We start from the raw sequence: 22,612 nt of genomic DNA, 5'->3' as shown, positions 1-22,612 counted from the left end.
ATTTTCTTATCATATTTTATTCATGTTCAATTTCCATGAACTTCAATACAGCCATCTCCTTTCTCTGTTCTAGAAATAGGTGACCGTTTCTTGTCTGCTATTGGGTTAAGCAGAATTATTAGCACTAGGTTCTGTGTATTCTGACTTAATGAAATGATCTGCTATTGCTTGTGATTTTTTTTTCAAACTTCACAGTAGCTAAATGTTTTCTATTAAAAAAAAAGTTAGGAGTTTTTGCCCTTAAATTATAAGTGCTGCAGAAAAATGTATTCAAATTGAAAAGCAGAAATAAAATGCTACATTGTAAGTGCTCTTTTATTTACCTTATGCCAATTAAAAGATGTTTACTTTTTAGGAGATATGTTATTATAATGTAATCCTGTGACCTTATGTGACTAGTGCCTTGCTTAGCCTAGCATAATGCTCCTTTTGTTAACATTGTCTAATATGTTACGCATAATCCCAAGTGGTAGTGGAGGTGGCTGTGGGCAGGCCTGAGTGGTGGAGAGGCTGAAACTCTGGAGGAGGAGGCACCTGGTCTCTCAGCAGCTCTGCATCTGTCAGGGACACTGGTCTTCAACTGAACCATTAGGCTTTCTTTCCTTTTTTTTTTTTTTTTTTTGAGGCGGAGTCTCGCTCTGTCGCCCGGACTGGAGTGCAGTGGCCAGATCTCAGCTCACTGCAAGCTCCGCTTCCTGGGTTTACGCCATTCTCCTGCCTCAGCCTCCCGAGTAGCTGGGACTACAGGCGCCCGCCACCTTGCCTGGCTAGTTTTTGTATTTTTAGTAGAGACGGGGTTTCACCATGTTAGCCAGGATGGTCTTGATCTCCTGACCTCGTGATCCGCCCGTCTCGGCCTCCCAAAGTGCTGGGATTACAGGCTTGAGCCACCGCGCCTGGCCTGAACCATTAGGCTTTCTAAGGCTTAAATCATCTCTCCAAGATCCTGGAGGACACTATTCAACAACTGTATTTAAAAATAATAGATTTTTGAATACATAATTTTAAACATTTCTTGATGATGTAAGTAAAGCTGATGTACATTCTTACTATTCTTGTTATAAGTTGGAGAAATGGAAATCTGTGGAACTAATTTTTTCCTCTAGTAATTCAATATGTACACTTTATCAACTGTCCAATTAAATCTCATATTTCACTACTTAATTTTCATAGTTTTAACTACCATTGTTATTCTTGAAAAAGTAGTATGTAAATATTGAAAAATGTATGATTATTTGGTAATCTACCAAATGACACAATTTAATTAAAATTTAAAAATAAACATAATGATATATTTTTGACAAATTCTTATAAAAAATTTTCCCTCTCAGTTTGTCTTCCCTGAAAGCTTTATCTATTTGCAATAATGACTTGAAAAAGAGTGGGTCTGATTTTCAGAAAGCTAAATCTTAATGCCTAGACTTTTACATTGAATTCTATACAACTGTTATTACATTAGTAACTCTTTATTTCTGAATTAGACTTATTAATGTCATAAATTTTCAAAATATTACATATTAGGTTTTAGCACTTATGAAACTGAGGTCAAAAGAAAGCTTGGTTTTGAAATCTATTGAAACTGTGTACTAATGTAAAATTTTCTGTTTAAGCAACTCACAAGGAAAAAATTGAAAAAAAAGAAAAACCAGAAACAAAGACAGTGGCAAAAGGTAACTTTTCAATTTATTATTTCCATAACTAAATTCTTTTTACTTTGAAAGATTAATTTTTGGGTAACAGATAGTTGGATATTTGTAAACTTTTATCATTTTATTTACATTAAAAAGTTAATTTGGTCTTACATTTAAAATTTAATATCTAAAAGAATAATTAAACTGAACACTTACTAGAGAATCTCAAAATGTGAGAGGACAATGAAGAGCTTCAACATATGAGGTAGACAGAATTTTGAGTCCCATAACCTTCATTCAGCCCTTGGTGTCATCCCTGTGGCTATGCTATATTACATGGCAAAAAAAAAAAAAAAAATTGCAGAGGCAGTGAAAATTGTTCTAAAATAGGGAGGTTATCCTGGATTATCCAGGTGGGTTCAGTGTAATACCATGAGTCTTTAAATGTGGAGAGATTTACAACAAAGAGATTTGAAGTATGAGGACTTTTGCCCATTGGCTGGCTTGAAAACATGAGAAGAAAATGAATTCTGCCTCCATGTTGAATAAGCATTAAAGCCAATTCTTTCCTCTAGTCTCCAGTAAAACACAAAGCCTAGGCGACAATTTGATTTCACCTTTGTGGGCCCTAAGCAGAGAATTCAGCAGAGCCATGCTGAGCCAACACTTTGGAATCATAAAAACTGGAAGATAATAAATGTGTGTTATTTTAATTGGCTAAGTTTGTTGTAATTTGTTACCATAACAATAAAAAAACTAAAATAACATATTTGGTTCACAATTTTTCACCAGTATTATACCTTGAATTTGATTTTAGAATAGTCAAATTCAGAATTTTCTTTTTTAAAAATTCTTTATTTTCAGTATTTATAGGTACATAGTAGTTGTACATATTTATGGGGTACATGTGATGTTTTGATACAAGCATACAATATATAATGATCAAATTAGGGTAATTGGGATATCCATCACCTCAAACATTTATTATTTCTTTGAGTTGGGAATATTCCAAATTCACTCTCTAGTTATTTTGAAATATACAATAAATTATTGTTTATTATAGTCATTCTATTTTGCCACTGAGCACCAAGAACATATGTTGAGGAAAGGACAGTCTCTTCTATAAATTGTACTAGGAAAACTGGATATGCTGAAGAATGAAACTAGACCCCTATCTCTCACCATATACAAAAATCAAATCAAACTGAATTAAAGACTTAAATGTAAGACCTGAAACTATGAAACTACTTGAAGAAAACATTGGGGAAATGCTTTAGGACATTGGTGTGGGCAAAGATTTCTTGAACAAGACCTCAAAAGCATAGGTAACCAAAGCAAAAATAGACAAATAGACAACTTCTGCACAGTAAATTATTTTCTTGTATCAAAAAGAAAGAATTGGCTGGGCACAGTGGCTCACACCTGTAATCCCAGCATGTTGGGAGGCTGAAGCAGGTGAATCGCTTGAGGTCAGGAGTCCAAAACTAGCCTGGCCAAAATTGTGAAAACCTGTCTCTAGTAAAAATTTAAAAATTGGCAAAGTGTGGTGGCACACACTTGTAATGCCAGCTACTTGGAAGGCTGAGACAGGAGAATATCTTGAAACCTGGAAGCAGAGGTTGCAGTGAGCTGAGATAGCGCCACTGCACTCCGGCCTGGGCAACAGAGTGAGACTGTCTAAATAAAAAAAAAGTGGTCATACATAAATCTTGATCAATATTTTTACTTTAAAAGTTTGAGAACTGAAAGTACCATAATAATATGCCAAATATATTCATTAGTATATCACTTTAATATTATATATTTTGGCATATTGAATAACAAAGTTTGTATTAAATTTATCTGCCAATTACTAGAAAAAAATGGATTTTATTTGGTAATTTAATCCTATTCCCTACATTTAAATTTCTCCCTTATTTTTTAAACTATACATTTTAGGCAATCAGCTACAAGCCTCAATTCAGTAGTTTTAAGAAAGTACCCATTTGGGTAAAACTTAGAAGCATTTTTAAGATTTAGTTTGATTATCTACTAAATGTAAAATAATGAGATATTTGAAGCAGATGTATTTTCAATAAATCTTCCATTAGATAACCAAATATCATTTTATTAAATTTAATATGGATGAATTGTAAATTGAAACATTTTTGGAAGATAACATGAATTTACTTTCAAGATTAAATTACAGTAAATAAAAGTAATTTTATTTTGTTTCTCTTGTTTCATAGATATAAATGAAAATACATTTTGCATATATATAATTTATTTTCATTACATATACATGAGATCTTATGTGATAGATGTATGAAATCTAGTGGACATTTTAAAGATCACATAAATTAATTGCCTAGTTCAACAGATGAAGGAAGTGACCTCTAGAGAGAGAGAAAAAAATTTTGCCAGGTCATAAAACTACTTTCTGATTGGGGTAAGACTAAAAACCCAGGTGCAGTAAGTATAAATTGAATATTCTTCACAAAAATAATTAAATACATGTCTTCAAGCGTCATAGTTTTTCTAAAAATTTGTTGAATACTGCATTAGTTACGCATTGCTTTGTAGAGCATTACCACAACATTTGAGGCTTAAATCAATGCGTATTTATTATCTCACAGTTTCTGTGGATCAAGAATCTGGGCATGGCTTAGCTCAGGCCTCTGTTTCGTAATCTTACAAGGCAACAAACAAAGTGTTAACGAGGACTTCAGTCTCATCTGAAAGTTCAACTGAGGAAGCACCATTTTTAAGTTCATTATATGGTTGTTAGTAAGATTCAGTTCCTCGAGGACTACTAGTCAATCAGTTCCTGGCTGGCTGTTGGCTACGGACCATCTTTAGTTCCTTGACATATGAGTCCTATGAACATGACAGCTGGCTTCATTAAACCTAATGAGAGAGAAACAGGAAGACAGAAATTACAATCTTATCTAGACTAATCATGGAAGTCGTATTCAATCACCTTTGCCATATAGCAGCAAATTCCTAGGCCAACCCATATTGAAGGGAAGATGATTGCACAAGGATATGAATGCCACAAGTTGGGAGTCACTGGGGGCCATCTTGAGTCTGCTTGCCATAAATACTTTCCATTTACATATTTATATCATTCTTCTGGGGGACGTACACATTCACATACACATACACACACAAACATACATATATATGTGTATATATATGTATGCATAAGTATATATGTGTTTACAACATGTATATGTGTGTGTATGTGTGTACACGTTTGTATACAGTATATGCTTTTTATTTTTATTTTATATGTGTATGTATTATGTTATAAGAAATTAATAGAAAGTGTTCTTTATATAATAGGTGGTTTCTGGTGAAACAAAATAAGATAAAAAATCATAAGCCTTCTGTGTGACATTAAAGATAGAAAAAACTATAAAGTATCCTTGAAAGGTGTGATCAGTTAAAGTAGAATCTCCCTTTGAAGAGCTGTGATTTCCAGAGGCACTTGCATAGAACACAGCGTGTTTCTTCCTCTGTTGCATACTGCTTGCTAAAAGGCAGTCATTGGTTAGAACACTTCAGGGATTCCTCCTGGGGAAGAGTGGACCTTTAATGTCTACCTTGATACATATGTAGGACCCCATATCCACTGAGAAAACTAGCCTATTTCTGTAGTTCATTAAAAATAACAAAGACAGGGTAGAAGAAGAAGAAGAAGAAAACAATGATGAAAAGAGAAGTTGAATGAGGTGAGCCAAGTTTGGGCCAGGCTGTCCATTTGATGTGGATGTCAGTGTGACCTTCAGATGTCTGTGTGTTTGATGAAGTGAGAGAGGTTATTGTTGCCTTGGTCACTTTCAGGAAGACATTTTATCACTTTCACATGGTTCATGTATATTTACATCTGTCCTTGTATGTCTTAAAATACATTTTTTGTATCATCTTTTCAGGTTAATATTAATAAGTGTGAAATTTATTGTGATTAGAAATTGGGTTAGTCATTCTGATTCTACTCTTTCTACTCCTGACTCATTTAGTTGCACCATCTTTGATAAATGGCTGTTTGATACTTAGATTTTTCAAATGTAAAATAATAATGAAATAGCAATTCTTGCTGTATGTTAAACTTTGAGCAAGTTCTAGGGAAACTCCAAGAGCTCTAGACATGCAGATTATGCAGATACAATATTAGAGATATTTATGTACTTATTTTACAAAATTCAAATTCTTTTGCTCAGTGTTACTTATCTCCACAGCTTCCATAGAGGAAGAGGCAACTATAGTGGCGATTCTTTTTTTTTTGTCGATGCAAAGAAACTGAAGCAAAGATAAGTTAAGCAGTTGGCAGTCCTTTATGGAATGAGAGATAAAATTTGTTATTTTCTAACTCCCAACATGTGTAGTATGTTTATTGAAGGATATTGTTCTATTTAATACTTTGTCATCAGACATTCTGAATCTGATGCAGTAGCTAGTGGATCATGCTAATTCCAAGATCTAAGGAAATATGCTGATGTCATTTTTTTGATTAAGCCATTTTGTTTTCCATTTGACAAAAGTCATGAATAAAATGCCTTCCTAAATAAAACCGGGTGATTTGAATACCCATAGCAATACTTTTTGTTTTTTTCATTCCTTAATAAAGTTCATCACTTAAATTATTTTAGGGAAAAATCAGGAAAAATATTTTGGCACAAAACTGAAGAATATCTACTCACCTTAAAAGTAAATAGAAGTTGGGTGTTGCTTTGGTTTCATGATATTTTCTTTAGTATAGCCACATCATTGCTTAGTTCTCACTCATTTTTTTCTAGTATGAGGCAAAGTTATCTATTTCCAGGGTGAAGGTGATTGAAAAGTGTCTAAAATAGGTAGAAAATATTTTATTATTTTTAATACTTAAAGTCAATGATTATAATGAATTGGCTATATATGTGGTTCTACCTCTTAGAAAATAATAATTGCCCACTTATAAATTATAATGGCATTAAAAATAAATCTGAATTTCACACATCTATAATTCCATACTACAAGTTAAGGTTAAATCAACTGTAACTTACAAGGAGTAAATAGCTGTCATTTAGAATAAGCAAATATAGCAATTTCACACAAATTAGTATAAACAAAAAACAGCTGTCAAATTTAACAGGTTTAGACAAGTTTGTTTCTAAACACATATGTACATATGCAGTCTCTATATCACTATATTATACATATGATCTGAGTATAGTGGAATATTTACTCTCTCCTTCATCAGAATTGCTAATCAAGTATACATTTATCCTGTGTTTTCTCTGAAAAAAGCATTGTGCTAGACACTATGGTGATACAAAAATGAATAATAGAATTCCTTCCCCCAAGCACTCTCTGTCTGGTAGGGAAGACAGATAGATCAAACTATCTATAATTCAAGATATATAATGAAGAATAAAATGTATACTTTAATAAAAATTCCAGCAAATGGAAGCTCAGGGGAAGACATTATTAATTCAATTGGGAGAGGCATTTTTTTTGCATATGAATTGACCATGAAGAAATTTAATCCCAGTACTTTGGGAGGCCAAGGCGGGTGGATCGCCTGAGGTCAGGAGTTCAAGACCAGCCTGACCAACATGGTGAAACCCCATTTCTACTAAAAATACAAAAATTAGCCGATCATGGTGAATCATGGTGGCACACGCCTGTAATCCCAGCTACTCGGGAGGCTGATGCAGGAGAGTCGCTTGAACCTGGGAGGCAGAGGTTGCACTAAGCCGAGATCGTGCCATTACACTCCAGCCTGGCAACAGAGCTGAGAGTCTGTCTAAACAAAAACAAACAAATAAAAAACAAAAAAAGAAAGAAAGAAATTTAAATATGTGGAAAAATATAGAAAATATAGAGAATTCAGTCTGACAATATTTGACACATGGAAAAATACATAAAATATTCAAAAGAAAGCCGTTCAGTAGAGGAATAAATTTTTGGAAAGATGCTGTAAGATGGGAGATAGGAGGAAGTCAGATAGTACAGGGTTTTAATTTTGCTATGCTAAAATTTATTCAGATAGTTTTATTATTATGCTGATTTTGAGAGCTCCAGTAATTAGCTGTGAGTCCTGGTCAACACAAAGTCTCTAGAAGTGTTTTTAGGTGAACATATAATGAGCTATATGAGATTGAGGTGCTGTTGACCATTGCAGTGAGACTTTCTTCCCAGACAGACACTAATAAACATTCCAGTGTGGAATTCTGGAATGATTTCAATTTAAAGTCCTCCGCAGAAAGTTGCTGGTTTCAGTCACAGAAATGTTTGAGTTTACTGCAGGAAAGAGCAGAAACGAGCAAAGGAGGTTTAGAAATGATGTACAGGAAGAAGAAGAAAATCCCCTGAGTGTAGTCATAGAAGCCACAAAGATGTTGAAAGTTTAGGGACATGTGAAACCCCATCTCTACTAACAATGCAAAATTAACCAGACTTGGTGGCAGGGGCCTGTAATCCCAGCTACTTGGGAGGCTGAGGCAGGAGAATTGCTTGAAACTGAGAGGCAGAGGTTGCAGTGAGCCAAGATCATGCGATTGCACTCCAACCTGGACGACAAAGCAAGACTCCATCTCAATTAAAAAAAAAATTATGCAGTAATTGGGTAATATTTGTATGATAATTTTATGATTAAACAATATTGAATAACATGTATCATAATTCCCTTTCTTAAAAATTCTCAATGCACTTCAGCTTTAAGAAAGTTCAAGTTAAATGACCAGGTTAGCTTATGGTTTCCAAATGAATTTGGTCATGAGAATACTCTCCAGCACCTAATACAGTATCAACATCTTCCTGTAAATATCTGAAGTATCTGAGAAACAGTGTTTTGGGAAGTGCTGGCATAGTCAATTAAGTGCAGTACCACCGATGATTTTTGTTTTGCAAGCTAACCAGCATCTGGCATTATCATTTTCATTCTCTTAATGGGACCTTCTGATATTATCTTGGCTTAGCCTGAAATCATCATTTAGGGTACGAAAGTCAAGAAACCTGATTACATTTTTTCATCAAATTCTTTTTTTTTTTTTTTTTTTGAGACGGAGTTTCGCTCTTGTTACCCTAGCTGGAGTGCAATGGCCCAATCTCAGCTCACTGCAACCTCCGCCTTCCGGGTTCAAGTGATTCTCCTGCCTCAGTCTCCTGAGTAGCTGGGATTATAGGCATGCACCACCAAGCCCAGCTAATTTTTGCATTTTTAGTAGAGATGGGTTTTCACCGTTTCAGTCAGGATGGTCTTGATCTCCTGACCTCGTGATGTGCCCGCCTTGGCCTCCCAAAGTGCTGGGATTACAGGCATGAGCCACCATGCCTGGACTTCATCGAATTCTTTAACATGAGTGACAATAAAGGCTCCACAGTGCATTAGCAAATGACATAGAGGATTCCAACATTGCAGTAGAGCTGCTGTGGTATATATTGGTTATGTGTAGTCACATATAATAAGGAATGTCCAATACACAGCATCTATTGTGAACACTTTTCTACACATTATGTGCTACATTATTATTGCTTTTTAAAAGATGCTTGAATGATCCACAGACTAGTTAATTTGCATCCCAGTTCCCTCTTCCAAAATGCAGATAATATCAAATTAAGAATATATGTGTGTAATATATATATATTCTAATTTAAGTATCTATTCATATATATTTTTATTTATAGCCCTTTGAATTTCTCAGGATATGTTTAAGGACTTAACTAGTAGAATTATCGCTGACTTAAGATAAATAGGAGCCAATATCCCAATTTCTGCACTTTCAGTTTTTCTAAAGCCAAATCGTTAGATACTCTATGTCTCTCAGTTATCCTCTAATGGATTTTATTGTTTTATTTCTATTAGTCAACACCAATGCAGATAATTGTACACTTGCATTCCTGATTGTTGTCTTTAAAAAAGACTTTGTTGGCATTTCAGTTTCTTGAATGACCCTTAAGATCTTTCAGTTATAGAGCAAAATGATCACGTGCTTATAAAAGGAGACTACTTCACTAGGCTCTTTGGTATGGACATTGTCTTTCACTGAACATGCCTGTATATCCATCCACTGCATACTACAAATGCCTCCTTGTTGACATGCTAAGTTACTATTGCCTTAAAAAATTTTCATGTACAAATTAAGAGCCATAACACTTTTAGTAGTCTATCTAATATAGCACTTTATAAACTATAAAACTCTGGTAAGTCACAAGTGTTTATGTTAAGAACAGTATTTTTCATTGTTTTCCGTTCTTCCCTCTTTCTTTTCCAATTTTCCTTAATGACATAGTACAGATGAAACATTATGTTTGTAAATAAACAAAAATATTTCAACATCTCTTAACTTTATACAGAACAGAAGAAAGCTAAGACTGCAGAAAAGAGTGAAGAAAAGACTAAAAAGGAAGTGAAAGGTGGAAAACAGGAGACAGTGAAGCAAACAGCTGCAAAAGTAAAAGAAGTACAAAAAACACCATCAAAACCCAAAGAAAAGGAGGACAAAGAGAAAACGGCTGTGTCAAAGCATGAACAGAAAGGTAAACATTCAGAGCAGGAGGCTGCCGGAGGTTCTAAGAGAATATTGGGCAAGAAGCACATGCAGTGAAATTTAAAGCTGAGAAAGACCAAAATCAGACTTCAAACGGGGGTAAAAGACATTAAAGTAAATATATCACAAAGGAAATACAGTACATTGGAAATTTATATTTATTTATAAAAATACTAAAATGTGTTCACATATCTAAAGGGGCATTTTGAAATATTTTTAAAAGGTGTTTGGAGGTAGCATCCAAAATCATATAAAGATTAGGGATAAATGTTGAATTTTTGAGATATGGAATGTCTATTAAGAGGTGGAATAAAGATTGTATGTGTCATACTCTTTGGAGGAAAGTGGTCCCCCAAAATGACAGCAATTCCTAAGGAGTTTATTAAGGGGCACATATTGGGCATCATATAGAGTAAATATCGTAAAAACTATCCATACATTACTGTTGCATTGGCAAGAGCACATCATTTAGAATATACATCAAATTTTTAAATTTATTTAATAGGCAAGATGTTATAGAGAAGACAGCTCTTAAGATTCTTTTTCAATTTCCATTGACTAAATTTCTAACTTTAGAAAGCTCTGAATGTGACATATTGTGCCACTCTTCAGCAAGAGTGATGTCAAACTTACATCCCCACTTTGCAAAAATATAGCACTTAAATGGAGGTGGAATATAAACCTGAATTTTTTTTTTATGGAAGGTTGCTATGTGAATATACAGAGCTGAAGGTTTAGGAGGGCAACTAAGGGTCTTATTGTACCACATCTCTGGCACTCGTTGACTCTTTCTTTTCCTAAGTCCATTCCTGACTCCAGGTTGCTATATAATCCTGAGACTCCTTTACAGAATACGGGGATCTAATATGTAGGGACTATTCCTATAACTGATGTTTCTTAGAGGCATTGCAAAACCAAATTTTTCTTTACTTTGTAGAACTTTTGATTAATGTTATCTAAGGACTGTGTCAAAGAATTGGTTTCTATTAGATTTTAGTTTAAGGCATCTTACAATTTTGTTACAGGGCAAGCTATTTAGAGGATGAAACTGCAATTAATTTTTCCTCATTATAAGGGACAAGAAATGAAATTTGCAATCCGCTCATACTGTATTTTCATCTTTTTTCTCTTGAATTTGCATTTGTAAACTTTGATTCACATGTAGTATTTGTCAAGTGTGATTTATACGACAAAAGATACATATTTTAAAAAGGAAAGAGTTTTTCTTTTTTTAGTGATCTACAAACTTTTTAATTCAGATAATTTTAATTTATTTAATATTTTAAGTTATAAGTCATATTAAAATTTAGGAACTCTAAAACTTTTTCCAATTTTCAAGGTGATTATGTCACCATGAAAAAAATTTAAAAGTTAATTATTCTATCAAAATTTTGTCATTAATGAAATACTTTGGTAGGAAAAAAGAATGAAGTAAATAAAGAGAAAATACATTGAATACAATATTTTACTGTGGTTAAAAAAAAAAAAACAGCCGAAATAATCTTTGGATTCACTGATATGATTACTTAGATTCTAAAATCCTTTACACTTTAGATGGTTGTTCAAAAAGAAAAATAATCACATGAAATCAGTAAAAACCTACAACGTACATTCTAATTTTTAACCATAAATACAGAATGTAAAAATTGATGCCAGTTATATTTGGAAATGTCAAAATACTTATCTAGCAACTAGGAATGTGAATGAATTTTTTGATGTTAATTTTTCATATCTTTGGGGATTTGGGAGCCATATTTTATTGATAAAAACTCATCACCAGAACACTTTAAAATAATATTTATTTTCCAGGCCACAAATATTGTATTTCATTTCTATCAGTAATCAGATTTATTAAAGACAGCATTATATTACCATTTCCATTTTCAGTCTACTATTTTTATTTCTACACAAAGAGCTATTTATCTATTAAAGAGATATTCAAATATCATTTAGAGTTAAAAACAAAAGCACAAATGTGATTTTATCGGCTAAACAATTGCAATTGCTAAAGCAAGTCTCAGTATTGAGAAGAGTTGCCATCAATTATATAAATGTGTCATTAGGTAAGTAATCAAAACTTAACCTCTAATGGCAGATCAGACATATAAATATGTCATTTTACTTTTCATTTATTTTTTACTAAGTAAAGATGTAATTAAGAACATTTTTAAATTAAAGAAAACTAATTACATTATGATTTTAACTAAGCAAGATAAACAAAGATATAGTTTTTTTTTTAAATTTCTGAGGCTTTGGTTTTGAAAATTTTATATGATGACTTAGTGTAACTGTTGAGCTAGCTTTTTGGGCAAGAGAATACTCATTCACATAGTTAAATTAGACCTAATATGTTTGAGGCATTCTTTTCACATAGATTTCTAAATACTTCTTTTTAAAGAAACAAGGCTCATAGGTCCTTCACTCACTTGGAAACAGATTTTTTACATGGACACATGTTTATTAGTAATTATTGAATTACATAGTATACATGTGAATATATTCAATGTAGTCACTCTCAATATTGTATACAGAAATAATACATCTCTTTTTCTGCTTGAAGCATTAGGGATAAGATGCATATGTATATACACACCTACCATAAACATACACATACACATACACACACACAAACACAAATCAAATAACCTAGTTTTTATGAACCCATCTAAATCTGTTTATATAGAGTAGGAAGAGTTGGCATAATCAGACATTGCTCCCTAGTTTTCTGATGACCTCTGGGAGGTCCGTGGGGAAGGAAGAACAATTTTTCCAGCTGCCACACACTTTGCTCATTCATTCATTCTTTCTTTCTTTTTAAACAACTATTTAAATACTTGTGGCAGGCAGAGAAAGTATAGCTAATGTGAATCTGTTATAGAGCACTGGACCACATGTGCCCCATCCTCATTAGAGGTTTCATAATTTTTTTTAATTTGTTTTTGTTGGCACTCTGCACCCAGAATGTGTTTTCCCTTGGTTACCACTCCACAGGGAACGCCAACTAAGTATCCTTTGAATGACATGTATCACTGCTTCCTGAGGATCAAGGAGAGAAATGGAGGACAGCATGTGTTATTTCAAGAAGGATGTTTATTTGGGAAAAAAGTGCTTACAATGATGAGCCAATTTAACATTATATAAATTATTATCTCAGAACTATGAAAGTTAGAATGGCAGGACAATTTATATTTTCTTTATGAAAAGTTTTCTGCTATGACATTTAAGTTGGGTTTAAAGAAATACTTTTAGAAAACAGATCTTTCAAAATCAGGAAGGCTTGGTTTTTCTGTATTCTTAGATAGGTTAAGCAAATAAACTGGAGACTTCCCAACCCATACCTACCTCGAATTCTTATATATTGTTAAGATCATTGCCAAGGACAGGTGAAAATGGGCATCCTAACTTAAAATAGTGGAAAATTCCTATCAGCTTTGATAGGAATAAAAACATCTTTCTCATATTCCTATTGATATATTGGTGCCATTAGAATACAAGATTGGAGCACTATTTACATATAACAAAACCTTCTAAGTGTTGTAACAAATAATTTTCTAGGTTAAAAATATCCTGTGAATTCATAAGAAATTTCATTTTTATAATTAGAAGTTCATTGGGCTGTTGGTGTATTAATTAAATGAATGATTTTTGGATCTAGGAAATATAAGAAATATAAGTAAGGTACAGTTGTCCCACAGTATCTGTGGGGGATAGGTTTCAGGATTCCCTGCGAATGCCAAAATCCACAGATGTTCAGAGTCTTTCATATAAAATGGAATAATATTTGCATATCATCTATGCACATCCTCTTGTATACACTAAATCATCTCTAGATTAGTTATACTACCTAATATATTTAATAAATGCTTTGTAAATACTTATTATACTGTATTGTTTAGTAAATAATAAGAAAAATGTCTGTATATGTTCAGTACAGATGCAACATGATAGCCATAACTATGTGTATATATATATGTATATTTGTTTGTTTGTTTGTTTTGAGACAAAGTCTTACTATGGCACCTAGGCATGAGTGTAGTGGCACAATCTCGGCTCACTGCAACCTCTGCCTCCTGGGTTCAAGTGGTTCTCCTGTCTCAGCCTCCCGAGTAGCTGGGATTACAGGTGCCCGCCACCATGCCCAGATGGTTTTTGTATTTTTAGTAGACACGGGGCTTCACTATGTTGGCTAGGCTGGCCTTGAACTCCTGACCTACAGTGATCCTCCTGCCTTGGCCTCCCAAAGTGCTGGTATTACAGGCATGTGGTTTGTTGAACGCTCAAATGTGGAACCCAGGGAAATGGAGGGCTGACTGTACTTTGATAATATTTCAGCATACAAGCTGAAAAGTTTCATTACATCGTCAGCATTCAGCTAAAGAAGAATCTCCGAAGTGTGAAGATTTTAATTAATTCAGTACACTGTTCAACATGTTATGTATATAACTATCCCATCACAACTTGGGGCAGATAACATTTCATTTGGAGGGGATGTTATACTACAAATGGTCCCTGAATTCTAAACTTCCAACATACACAAAAACAAACACTCTTATTTGCTGTCATGGGAGTCTGTAATGCCTTTAAGAGTAATTATTTTGGGAAAAATGAATGAAAGATTTTAGATCAGTGATTCTGTAAATGCAGTCTATTTAGATTCATCTAAGGAGTTTGTATAAAATGCATATTCCTAGGGTCCAGATCCATAGCATTTAAATTTTGTGGATGATGGAGCCCAAAAATCTGTATTTTGACAACTCCCCTCTCTTTCTCATGTTTAAGTTGCCCTTTGAGTACTACTCCTAGAGTATAGGGAGAACAAATCTAAAAAGAGTATAGTCACTTAAGGTACTGAAATAAAGGGAACATACTGCCGATTTCAAAAAGTTCATACTGGTCTAACTTCAAACTTTTCATTTAAGCGAAATGTACTTTTTCATCTTGCTTTGTCTTAGAGTCAAATTGCCATTTCTACAGTTTTGCCCAGGAAAACAGTCTTGTGTCTAGGAAAGAGAAAATACCCTCCACTTTAGCCTTATGTCTTTCCCAGTCATAGGGGTCCCAGGTCCTGGGATTAGAAACTCCAGCTATTACTGCCAGTACATCAAAGGGCAAATCAATGCATGGACTGACCTGCGGACGAGCCTCCTTCCCTTTTCCTACCTCTCCTGTGGGAAAATATGCTACAATTTCATCAACTAAAATACATCTAAATTTTTGGAACTTTATGAGTTTTGGCCTGCCTATATTTAGGTATTAATGAAAAAGATTGTCTTTTTATATCTTCTTCAATAACTATATTTATTTTTTAAAGACCTAACAGAATTTCATAATAAAATGGATTCCTCTAAAAATGCTGTTACTACTCCAAGAGAATGAGATTTACAAAAATCCTTAGAGGTGTATCTGTTTAGTAACAAGCTTTGTTATTTCATGTTTGACATGCATAATTTGGAGCAATTAAGATTGTAACATGTTGCTTAAATTCAATAAACTCTCTTGGTCCTGAAGCTACCTTTGGATTTGGTGGATTAATAAAATGCATATTTCAGGAATATTGAAATGTAAATTATTTCATAGTATGTATGCTTTAAAGAAGATACAGTAAAGATTCCTTGATTGAGCTTTGAGTTGGATTGACCTCAGGAGAATCAATTTAAAGTTAAGTGTGAGGATTTAAAGTTAAGTGCAATGTCTTTAATTTAGAGGCAATAGAAAAAACCCAACTCCTGAAGACCAAGTCTGCCCAAAATGATGTTTACATACTATGTTCCTTTTTGTTTGTTTACTTTTACCATAGGCCATAAACCAGTCAAGATCATAAGATGATCTTAAGAAGATTACTCATTTGATTAGTTTAACAACAATATCATTTGGTTCTGTTACTCTGTTCTTGATTTACTCTCCCAATTAAACAGCATTTTTATTCAGAGGCCACCTAACAGGTGGCAAAGAGGTTAGTTCTCCTGACGGTCTTTTGAAAAAGACATTCTGCAGCTCCATAGAGACAATTAGCAGAAGGGTTGGGACCGAGTATTTGATAAAACACTCCAAGTTGGAAACAATTTCCTCTTGTAAAACTTCTGTTTATTGCAAGTGTATAAAAAGACAAATGGGAAAAAATTGCTTTAATATGATTACTTTTGTAATCAATTATTTGATAAAATAGATTTTTATTTTGAAAACAACCACTAAAAGATTACACTGAACTAGTCCTTTTCAGTTTTTAAGGTTATTTTTGTATGGAAGAAGTGAAGCATTACATTTGTTGTCTTTTTTTCCTTCTGTATTTTCCTATAAGTGCAAATTATTTTTTTTACACAAAATAGTAGTAACCAAAATAGAATTGTGCTATTTTGTCTGTTTTGTTAAATCATTTCTCTGTAGAAAAATGAAGTGTTGATGACATTTTTTCATTGCTTTTTTTCTTTCTACTCTGTCAGATCAGTATGCATTCTGTCGATATATGATTGACATGTTTGTCCATGGGGATTTAAAACCAGGTATTCCAAGCAATTCTTGTACTTGTCTGTTTTAATAGTCTTTGTTTCTAAGATTGTTGGCTTTTTATGTACCTAACTGTATTTTCATTTTTAAGAATTGCATAATGCATGTGTAGATCTAGAATAAAACCAATAAAAAGCAGCGGTAATAACTTGCATTAAGGTCTTAATTTTACTTTCAGTCACTGCATGGCCTATTGCAAATGAAGTCAGCTGAAATGTAAAATATATGCTAATATCTCTCTATATAAAGAATGCTAAAATCTTTAATAATGTCTTGAAGTGAAGCAGTGAATCATCTTATTTTATTCTTGGTAAACTTAGAAGAAAAGACCGATGACAATGAAAATATCTTTCTTTTCTTAGTAGTGAATACAATTCACGTTAAAATCATCACATTTCAAATATCTATGTTTTGTTTTCCAAAACTTTAAAATTTTCTCCCTTATACGTGAACTTGGTTTAGCCACTCCAAAGAACTATTGATGGAGATAGATAAACTTGGAATTAATATTCAAAACAATGGGGAAGGATATTGAGTTAAAGGAATATATCTACCTTGTCTTATATCTTTAATTGTTGTCCAGAGTATAAAAAGGTATTTTTTACTAACATCTGAACTAAGTATGAGTAACTTGATTGCTTGTACTATGCCTTTTGCAGATTTATAAAAGGGCAGAACTATGTTCATGTTTGGGAAAATGTTTCCAAGAAGACAGTATTGTTAAGAAAGGAGCTCATTTATAAGAGAATAAATTAAGCCAATTGCTTAAATCCAGCTATATTTTTATTTTTTTAACTGTTTTTGTGAAAGCCTTTCTAAAATATATAATTATAATTTATGCGTATGTTGTCAAAGAGACATTTCATTTCTAAAACAAATAGGTAACACATCTAGGCTCTAGAAAACTAGACAATGAGAATCTTTGACTCCAGAAAATGTTGTTGATCCCAGTAATTTATTCTAATTAAATAATTTCCTCCTCCTCCTCCTCTTTTCCTTCTTCTGCATTTTCAGTAAGAAATTTAAATGAGGAGGAAATCCTGAAATATTATAACTTAATAGGTGAAACTAATTGCTATCGATGTTTGTGTATAGTAACATAGCATAATTGGAAATAAACCTTCATGAAGGTAGTGTGATATGGTGGAAAGACAAGGCTTTGGATAGAAATACAGTGATAATTCTTGACTCCATCCTTTTCTAGTATTAGTTCTTGAGCAAATAATTGAACTCCACCTCATCTTTAGTGTTCTTACATTTAAAATGAAGACCACAGTCACAACCTTGCATTGTTGACAAACTATCTAGTGACTATAAACAAATGATACAACTTTAATTCATTCATTTCATCACTGCCTGCCTGGTGAGTTCCCTACATGAAGAGAACCTCTCAATACTTACAAGTTTCAGTCTGTATATATCAAAAATTCAATGCTAGGGCTGGGTGTGGTGGCTTATACCTGTCATCCCAGCACTTTAGGAAGCTGAGGCAGGAGGATCACTTTAGCTCAGGAGTTTGAGACTAGCCTGGACAACGTAGAGAGACCACATCCCTACAATTTTTTTTTTTTTTTTTTTTTGAGACGGAGACTCACTCTCGTCACTCAGGCTGGAGTGCAATGGTGTGATCTCGGCTCACTGCAACCTCTGCCTCCTGAGTTCAAGTGATTCTCCCACTTCAGCCTCCTGAGTAGCTGGGATTACAGGCCCCTGCCACCATACTCGGCTAAGTTTTGTATTTTTAGTAGAGACGGGGTTTCACCATGTTAGCCAGGCTGGTCTCGAACTCCTGACCTCAGGTTATCTGCATGACTCGGCCTCCCAAAGTGCTGGGATTACAGGCGTGAGCCACTGCGACTGGCCAAAAAAGTAATAAAAATTATCTGGGCATGGTGGTACGTACCCATTTTCCCAGCTACTTCGTACGGTGAGGTGGGAGGATTGCTTGAGCCCAGGAGGTTGGGACTGCAGGGGTGTATGAGCTATGATGGCACCATCACGTTCCATTCTGGGCTACAGGGTGAGACCCTATCTCAAAATAAATAAATAATTTAAAAGTTCAATTTAGTCGGGCTCGATGGCTCATACCTATAATGCAAGCACTTCGGGAGACTGAAGCGGGTGGATCACCTGAGGTCAGGGGTTTGAGACCAGCCTGGCTAACATGGTGAAACCCTGTCTCTACTAAAAATACAAAAATTAGCCAGGTGTGGTGGTGGGTCCCTGTAATCCCAGCCACTTGGGAGGCTGAGGTAGGAGAATTGCTTGAACCTGAGAGGCAGAAGTTGCAGTGAGTTGAGATCTTGCCCCAGTATTCCAGCCTGGGTGACAGAGCAAGACTCCATCTCAAAAGATCAAAAGTTCAATTTTAGGTCAGAGGTGTACTGACCATTTTGTTCACCTGTGTTGGTTCAAGAAAGTCATACTCTACACATAATTTTTATAAAGTCAACTAGGTGTTTACTTACATACGAGATGAGATGAATCTATGTTACTGATGAGCATGAATTAATAAATGACTAATATGTATTATTTTCTTCATATTCCATTAGTTTTAAAATTTCATCACCTGAAGAAAATAATGTATTTTCTGTCCCACTGAAACAATTCATAGTAGTTATTTATTGATCATAAAATATAATTCCTAAGAAAGTCTCAGGACACAGAGAACCATGCACTAAGAAATTCAGTGAGGGATGCTAGTAGTTTAACAGTCACAATACCAATCATTTCTTTCTGAAAATCTAACAGAGTAAGGTCAGAAGAAATAATAAAATCATCTATGCATGAAGCAAAGATGATTTTTTTAATGACTACTCAGAGAGAACCCTTCTAAAGGCATATGCAAACATACTCTTAAAAAGTCCTAAGTTCAGATCTACACACTATAGAGTATTCCAACCCCTAAAAATAATTCCCAGTTCTATAGGATTAGATTTCTTTGTACCATTAATTGACTTACTAATTGACTTCTTAATTTATTTAATCTACCTACATTCATTATTTTGAAGGTTTAAGAAATGAAAGAAATACTTGAAAAGCGAGTATTTCTTGTCCAGGAGTTGGAAAGGAAGAAGGGAGAGAAGGGAAGCCTGTGTAGTATGCCTGTTGTTTCATTTAATAAATGATATGATGTTATGTAAATGTACCTAAACAAAGTTCAGGAATATTCTTTGTCAGTGTGGCAATACAAAACATGGAGTGAAAAAGCCCTAAATATGACTTGCGTTTTCAAAAATAAGGAATGAGAAACACAGATTTAATCTGGGCATATTAATTTAGAGAAAATGTAAGTGATGAGACATTGACTCTGACTGACAATTAAAGAATAAGACAATTCTTGCCAAGTTTATTGCTCTGCATGTATCCACTATTTATAAAACATTTGTGCTTCCATCTGTTTCTGTTTGGGATTAGTGGAACACCTGTTATTGTTTAGCTAGAGTTCATTATTAATTATTGGTAATGAGTTTTTAAAACTATAATTTGATTTTCCCTCTGGGATTCAGTTTTTCCTTTGTAGAATACTGTCACACCCTCAAAAGTAGCCCAAATTGCAGTTCTAATTTGAAAACCCTTGCTGATGAAATGTGCTGACACGATGACATAAGTCACAAGTTTTGCCTTTTATCCCGTCAAATAAAATGCTTCTAAGATATCCTTAAAATTTTTAGCTAAGATTTTGTCTATAACCTGAAGATTAATTGAATTGCTCTTTCTGATTTTCTGTTGTGAATAGTGAATATGCACTATCCTAGGGTCAGTGATAATCCTCAATTCAATTATAGGGACCATCTTAATAAACCAGTATAAATTATAAAGATCTGCTCATTTGGTTGTATTGAATCAAAATTCTCTTGTACTGACTCACTCTATATTAAGTTGAAACATGAAGAAAATTATAAATTATATTTTCTTCAGTGAATGCATGGTATCAACACTGGTCCTATGGGCAACTGGCATAGACCTGTATCTACGTTTCGTAATTTTAGGTGTATTATGAACACCGAAGATCTCCCCTCTCCAGAAATACTTTCTCCTTTTAATGACCTAACATCTTCATATTGAGATTTTTTGGTTGTGCGGATGGTCAGCATTACATAGGATGTGTTTTAGTAACTCATAACCCACCTTAGGGAAGACAGAGAGAGGAGGGCTGGGGAGAGATTGAGAGAGAAAGAAAAAGATTGATTCTGTCTTATGGTAGCTGTCTTGAAACTGACTAACCTCCACTTTTTTTCCTAGAGTTTACAGTAGTCTACTTGTCACTTACTCATAAGAGAACTTTTAAAACTGGTCAAGATAGACATTATTTGCAACATCGAAACACAATTTATGGGTTTTTTTCTTTTTCTTTTTTGGAAATTGATACTACAGATGGTCAAGGTATATTCCTCCAGATTTATTTATCTTTATCAACCTTCCAGTAATTCCAATTTCCTTTTCAATTTTGTGTGGCTTACCACATTTTTCTTAAGTGACAGCTATACTGATAATTTTATTCATTTAGGTAGGCTATTTTTAAGAAAACACATCAGGATCTTGCTTGGCATTTTCATATTCCTTCTTCACCAACTTCTATCTGGGCTTAATAAATTGCATGGGTTTCTGGGCAGAGTCACCCAAGTTAAAGAGACAAATTTCTGTAAGGAAGAAATCACATGGTTCACAGACCTCTTTATATTCTCTATAGATAAAGAAACCAATTTAAACGTCCAGTACAAGGACCAGGGCTAGTGTGCTTTTGCTTAGTAATTTTAATAATTTTTTTAGCTTTCATCTCTGTAGCTATTATGATTAAAGTTTAATATAAGTTAAAGTTTATCCCTTAGAAGTTATTCCACTATTAAAATTTCAGCTACTGTCTGACTTTTACTTGAGCCAAGAATTATGTCAAGGTAATTTATTCTGCTCTTTGTGTCATTTATTTTCTTTAAATTGAGTGTACTCACCTATCAAAATCTTCTCTGATTGTAATAAGGCATTCTTTGGCAGCCTGTATTCCAATTCAATGGGTTTTAAGTCCGTAGCTAGAAAGAGCCTCAAGGAAGTTAGTACTCTCATTTTATTAAGATCCTTTCCTTGAACTTTAGTGGTGCTTAAGTATATTTTTGGTTAAATCCCGCTGAGAAGAGGTCAAATGTAATTGCATTATAGTCACTGTTATTTAATGGTTTAATCTAATGTATTTCAGAGCTCACTGGTTGTATTAGACAAGACTAGGTATAATTTCGCTTTGCTTTAGACTTCTAAAAAAATTCCTGCTCCAAGGTAGGCATAGTTCCATTAAAACATATGCACTCGAATTCCAATCATTTAATTATTTTCACACAACAAAAGTTTCAAGAATTTTAATGTTTACTCAGTGAGTAGTTGTTGAATCCTCTCAGCAAGCTGGTAGTCCAGAAAAGAGGTAAGCTAAGACATAAATAATTGTATGGTAAAGGATAACTTGATAAGTATACAATGAAGACATAGAAAATATACATTTTAATCTCAGTATACCAGGAATGAGTAGTTTTCTCTATTTATCAACCACTTGGAGTTTTCATTATTTAAAAAAATTATTTTTTCTAATAGTTTACAGGAGTAGCAATAACGGGAGAGTGAAACTTTTGATAAGAATTTAAATATAGTAAAGCAAAATGTTTCTATCTTATATTCCCTATTTTCAAAGCTATATATACTTCAAATGGGAAATATCTTCAGAAAGAAACTAACTGCTCATCAGCTATCATCTCTGAGCCTTCATTGTATTCATCTTGCAGATACCAATTTCAAATTTTGAATACATCTTTAATAGATTCTATTGTATATTATTACTTCTGGTTTTTCTAGAACGTGCATCGTCAAAATGCAGTACTTTAATTTTTGTAATCTTTGATGGTCCATAATTTTGTTGAAAAGAAAATGTCATCTTCATTTCATAATAAAACATTTCCTTCCCTCCCTCCCTCCCTCCCT

At 33.7% G+C, this 22,612-nt stretch overlaps 1 protein-coding gene across 2 annotated transcripts in view; it reads left to right on the top strand.

Moving 5' to 3' along the window:
* TRDN (triadin) overlaps positions 1-22,612 on the top strand; it is a 420,523-nt gene that overhangs the window by 119,552 nt on the left and 278,359 nt on the right. For both annotated transcript variants that reach the window (XM_011944454.1, XM_011944455.1), the window contains exons 7-9: positions 1,611-1,670; positions 9,951-10,133; positions 16,585-16,644. In XM_011944454.1, the coding sequence (XP_011799844.1) occupies positions 1,611-1,670; positions 9,951-10,133; positions 16,585-16,644 (303 nt within the window). The remainder of the gene's footprint in view (positions 1-1,610; positions 1,671-9,950; positions 10,134-16,584; positions 16,645-22,612) is intronic.

This window comes from Colobus angolensis, unplaced genomic scaffold, assembly GCF_000951035.1.
Source record: "Colobus angolensis palliatus isolate OR3802 unplaced genomic scaffold, Cang.pa_1.0 Scaffold231, whole genome shotgun sequence".
Lineage (NCBI taxonomy): Eukaryota > Metazoa > Chordata > Mammalia > Primates > Cercopithecidae > Colobus > Colobus angolensis.
This window is presented reverse-complemented; position numbering and strand designations above follow the sequence as displayed.